This window comes from Lolium perenne, chromosome 4 (assembly GCF_019359855.2).
Source record: "Lolium perenne isolate Kyuss_39 chromosome 4, Kyuss_2.0, whole genome shotgun sequence".
Lineage (NCBI taxonomy): Eukaryota > Viridiplantae > Streptophyta > Magnoliopsida > Poales > Poaceae > Lolium > Lolium perenne.
In genome coordinates this window covers 307,053,889-307,059,052 of record NC_067247.2, presented here as the reverse complement: position 1 = coordinate 307,059,052, position 5,164 = coordinate 307,053,889, and the positions used below count along the sequence as shown (strand labels likewise).

The 5,164-nt window shown below is 48.5% G+C and overlaps 1 protein-coding gene across 1 annotated transcript; it reads left to right on the top strand.

The window, feature by feature from the left end:
• The first annotated feature begins 560 nt into the window (after positions 1-560).
• Positions 561-2,248, top strand: LOC127296027 (aspartic proteinase PCS1). The gene has a single exon (XM_051326049.2). It carries the CDS (start codon positions 635-637, stop codon positions 1,985-1,987), a length of 1,353 nt encoding a protein of 450 aa, XP_051182009.1. The 5' UTR covers positions 561-634; the 3' UTR covers positions 1,988-2,248.
• Positions 2,249-5,164: the final 2,916 nt, after the last annotated feature.

The following is a 5,164-nucleotide window of genomic DNA, read 5'->3' as shown; positions in this document are numbered from 1 at the left end:
TCATCATCGTTAATGGCAATGCCTCGAGCCTCCTCCTTGCTCTTTGACATTGCCCTCGATATTCAGGTGAGAGCCCAATCGTGCTGACCCTCTTCCATGTCTCCCTCTCGCTTAGCGCAGTCGTGCGCCGTCGCTAGAGGCCCTTGTCATCGTGTTTCACGGCTTGAAGTTCAGTTTGTGAGCAGAAAAAAGTGGCTATTAACGGCTATATCTACCCCCCTTACCGTCGCAACATGTCAGCTTGACAATGGGCCTGAGCGGACGGGAAAACCGTTAACACGCCTAATCGAAAATATTAGCATTTTCTTGGAACGGTGACTCTATACCGGTGGTTTTTTGCGGAAAAACATATGATTTGGTCTTTTGATATAGTTATCCGAAATGTGATGTTTTTTTTTTTGCATTTTTCTCGAAAAACACACACCAAAAGGGGATGATGATGAGTATCGCTGTTAGGATTAGCCACTCAACCAGATTGGCAGGAGATGCAGTTGACACTTGGTGTGTTGCTCGATTGCCGTTTGGTTATTCCCGTGCTCAGAGCAAAGAGCCAGAGCGCTGCGCCAAGGCTGAAAGTTTACACGACTTAAACCGCACGGATAGAAAAGTAGAAACTGCCCGCCAATTAGTGGGCATGGAGTCATTTATCGTTCTCCTCTTCCTATTTCTTGCGAGAGCGGAGCCGGCGAGCTACGGCATTGGCGACGGCGGCAGAGAAGGGAAGTCTGGTGGAGCGGTTCTCCTTCCGCTCAGGGTGCAGGAGGTGTCGCCTCTGCCTCGAGCGCCGGCGAACAGGCTGCGGTTCCGCCACAATGTGAGCCTGACGGTGCCGGTGGCCGTCGGCACGCCGCCGCAGAACGTGACCATGGTGCTCGACACCGGCAGCGAGCTCTCGTGGCTGCTCTGCAACGGCAGCAGCCTGTCACCGCCGCCTGTGCCGTTCAACGCGTCGATTTCTTTGACGTACGGCGCCGTCCCCTGCTCGTCGCCGGCGTGCATGTGGCAGGGACGAGACCTGCCCGTCCGCCCGTTCTGCGACACGCCGCCGTCCAACGCCTGCCGCGTCTCCATTTCATACGCCGACGCCTCCTCTGCCGACGGGCTCCTGGCTGCCGACACCTTCCTCCTCGGCGGCGCAGGTGCCCCGCCTGTGCCCGCCCTCTTCGGCTGCATCACCTCCTACTCCTCCAGCACCGGCACCACCAACAACGCCAGTGATCCCTCGGAGGCGGCCACTGGCCTCCTCGGCATGAACCGGGGCAGCCTCTCCTTCGTGACGCAGACGAGCACCCGCCGCTTCGCCTACTGCATCGCCGCCGGCGAAGGCCCAGGCATCCTCATTCTGGGCGGCGACGGCGGCGGCGCTGCCCCGGCGCTGAACTACACGCCGCTGATCGAGATCTCCCAGCCGCTGCCGTACTTCGACCGGGTGGCCTACACCGTGCAGCTGGAGGGCATCCGCGTGGGGCGCGCCCTGCTCCCCATCCCCAAGTCTGTGCTGACGCCGGACCACACGGGGGCCGGGCAGACCATGGTGGACTCTGGCACGCAGTTCACCTTCCTCCTGGGCGACGCCTACGCGGCGCTCAGGGGCGAGTTCCTGAACCAGACGCGGCCGCTGCTAGCCCCGCTCGGCGAGCCGGAGTTCGTGTTCCAAGGCGCGTTCGACACATGCTTCCGCGGCATGGAGGCCCGGGTGGCGGCGGCGAGCCGGCTCCTCCCGGAGGTGGCCCTGGTGCTCCGCGGCGCCGAGGTGGCCGTGACCGGGGAGAAGCTCCTGTACAGGGTGCCCGGCGAGCGGCGGGGCGATGAGACGGTCTGGTGCCTGACCTTCGGGAGCTCGGACATGGCGGGCATGTCGGCGTACGTGATCGGGCACCACCACCAGCAGGACGTGTGGGTGGAGTATGACCTGGAGAACGGCCGCGTCGGCTTCGCGCCCGTGCGCTGCGACCTCGCCACCCAGCGCCTCGGCGTCCGACTATAATCGTCTAATCGCATTGATCCGTGCTCACAATGAATGTACTAGTATATCTGTATCTGTATGTATAGGTGCATAGTGAAGCAGGAGCAGCCGAGCAGGGCGCGAATCGTTAGCAGAGGGCATGTATTAGAGATGGTCCCTCTCCGATCACCTGCTGCTACTGTGAAGTGTGAACTGGTTATTTTTTCATCGCTAAATTAGTTATATGTATGTACTATACGAACTAATGACGAAAGTAACAACAGTCTAGATTGTGATCGTGGACTTCCCATGCGGTCGCCCGAATCCCCGCGGCCATTTTCGGGTGTGTCTAATTCCCATTCAACTGGAATTAAACTAGTAGTAATATTCAATCAGGTAATGTCGTTAAATTTTAGTTAGAACTTATTTTTTACTTATGACTAGCACGGATTACGTAACAAGCTACCAGTTTGAGTTTTTCCCTCTCTCATACTGCTAGAAAAATCTCAGTTGCAACTACAAATCACGGTGCAATCTTACGATCTAGAAGTCTACTGAGAATTTAGCTAATTCTATGGACTAAAATTTAGTATATAAATACATTTAAATTTAAATAAATCCAAGATATCCTTTTTCGGACGAGGAAATATCAAGTTTTCTTGAAGATCTTGAGCATTGAGAGATGGATTTATTACTTTCACAATAAATATAGAATGATCCTCAAATAAATGTAATGTAAACTTCCAAAATATTTGAACCAACTTTTGAAGATATATGATTAGGCATCCATAGAAATTGAGGATAACTTCCAAAAAAATGTAAATGAACATACACCAAATTTAGGATCAACTTATTAAAATTTACAGATCAGCTTTTAAAATATATATGATTAAGCATCCATAGAAAATGAGGATAATTTTCTCCATATACTTCCAACACAATCTATGTAAAGACTCCTCACTCACTTCCAAAATGGCAGGTACTCCTACTATAGTTAAGGCTATGCAAAATCGAACCAAAAAAAATCTGACTGCAACTGAGTTTTTATTTTTCTGGTTTTTGGTTAACGTTACGGTCTTGTTAGCGAGACACCTAACTAAGCCCCGCTATAACACGATAGGATGGCCATGGCATACAAGGAAGTGATGTAGGAATAACCCATTACCTTCTCGATGAAATTGCAATTATTTCATCATAATTAGAGGGATAAGAAACGTGACTTGATCACTGCTCAGCCGTCGTAGGAGACTCTGGCACTTCTTTTTATGAAGAACAAACAAAAGTACCCATCCATTCACTAATATAAGATGTTTTAGCTGTTTTAGATCTTTTATTATGTATCTAGTTTATTATTAGTGTGTAGATTCACTCATCATGAGGTGTATCTAGTTCACTTTGAAATATCTAAAACGTTATGAACAGAGGGAGTAGATCTAATATAGAAGAGCCAACATACAATCTACAAGATGCAAGTAGAGAGAGAGAGTGTGTGTGTGTGATCTATGTATCTCCATATATCGCAAATCAGAAGCGTTTATAACGCGATCGGTGAAGATTTCCTCCCCGCGATCCAATCCGATCAACGCCACAATGAACGACAACTCTGAAATATGCACACATATGGCTTGATGGCGTCACCTCCTTCTTGATACATCAATGGGGGGAATTAGGTTGATGAGATTGGAACCAACAGCACAATGGTATGGTGGTGGTGGTGATTTTCCGTAGGGTTCACCAAGCCAGAGCAACGGTGGAGAAGGAGGGAGGAAGGGGTGATGTTATGCAGAGCACGCAGTTGGGAAATCCCAAGAGGAAGGTATGATGAGCACATCAGCAAGTTTTTCCTCAGTAAGAAACCAAGGTTTCATCGACCAGTAAGAGAAAGAAATCACTTATGAAGGTGTTGATGGCTGACTTTGGCAGGGCGCACTACCGGTGTCAGCAACAACGTGGAACCTACACACAACACAACTAAAATACTTTGCCCCAACTTACAGTGAGGTTGTCAACTCACTGGTTTTGCTGAAAACAAAGGATTAGACTCACAGATCTATAATCAACTCACTCATAGTATTCAATATTCATCGGATCCCAGCAAATACAACATGTAGCATTACATAAAGATGATCTTGATCATGATAGGCAGCTCACAAGATCTAAACATGAAGCATATGGAGGAGAAGACAACCATCTAGCTACTGCTATGGACCCGTAGTCCAGAGATGAACTACTCGCACATCACTTCGGAGGCGGGCATGGTGATGAAGAGGCCTCCGGTGATGATCCCCCTCTCCGGTAGGGTGCCAGGAAGAGCTTCAGAACCCTCCCGGACTAGGGTCGACGATGGCGGCGGCTACGGAACTTTTCGTGGATGGAGACTCAGGTGTTTAGGTTTTTCCCGAGGATGTGAATTTATAGGCAAAAGGGCAAGGTCAGTGGATGCCCAAGGGGCCCACACCATACCTAGGCTCGGCCAGGGGGTGGGCCGCGCCTAGGGGTGGTGTGGCCACCTCCTGGCTCTTCTCCGTCTCTACTTTGGACTCCGTCTTCGGGTCGGAAAAATAGGAGGTTTGGCTTTTGTTTCGTCTAATTCCGAGAATATTTCCTGTATAGCTTTTCTGAAATACAAAACAACAGAAAACAGGAACTGACACTATGGAATCTTGTTAATAGGTTAGTTCTAGAAAATGCATAAAAATGTTCGCCAGGTTGTCTCTTGCCTGCTCATGGATTTAGCAGACAGTTCAAAAGGTTGCAGACCAGGATAGCCTCAGATCAAAACCTAAATTTGCCAGGATCATAGAAGCCACGAAGTGTAAACAAAACATATATAAATTGGTGTAAAACAAGCATGGAGCATAAAAAATTATAGATACGTTTGCAACGTATCATCATCCCGAAGCTTAACTCCTGCTCGTCCTCGAGTAGGTAAGTAATAAAAATATTTTTTTTTGAGGTGACATGCAGCCAACACAATCTTGATCAAGTTATTATAAAAGCATTGTGAGATGAGATCAAAGTACTCTAAACATAGGCATGATAGATATAATTCTAACAATATAACTTTGCAACTATGTTACAATATGAGAAATAACTCAAATAAAAGATCATGAATAATCGTGCATTGAAAGCAACTGTTTGTTTTTTTAGCATAGAGAAAACATAGCAAAGTGGTATTCAACTTGTCCTTCATGGAATAGAAAAACATAAATGCCAGGG

What these genes read in the sequence shown, in the direction of transcription:
- LOC127296027 (XM_051326049.2), top strand. Translation starts at nt 635, where the DNA reads ATGGAGTCATTTATCGTTCTCCTCTTCCTATTTCTTGCGAGAGCGGAG.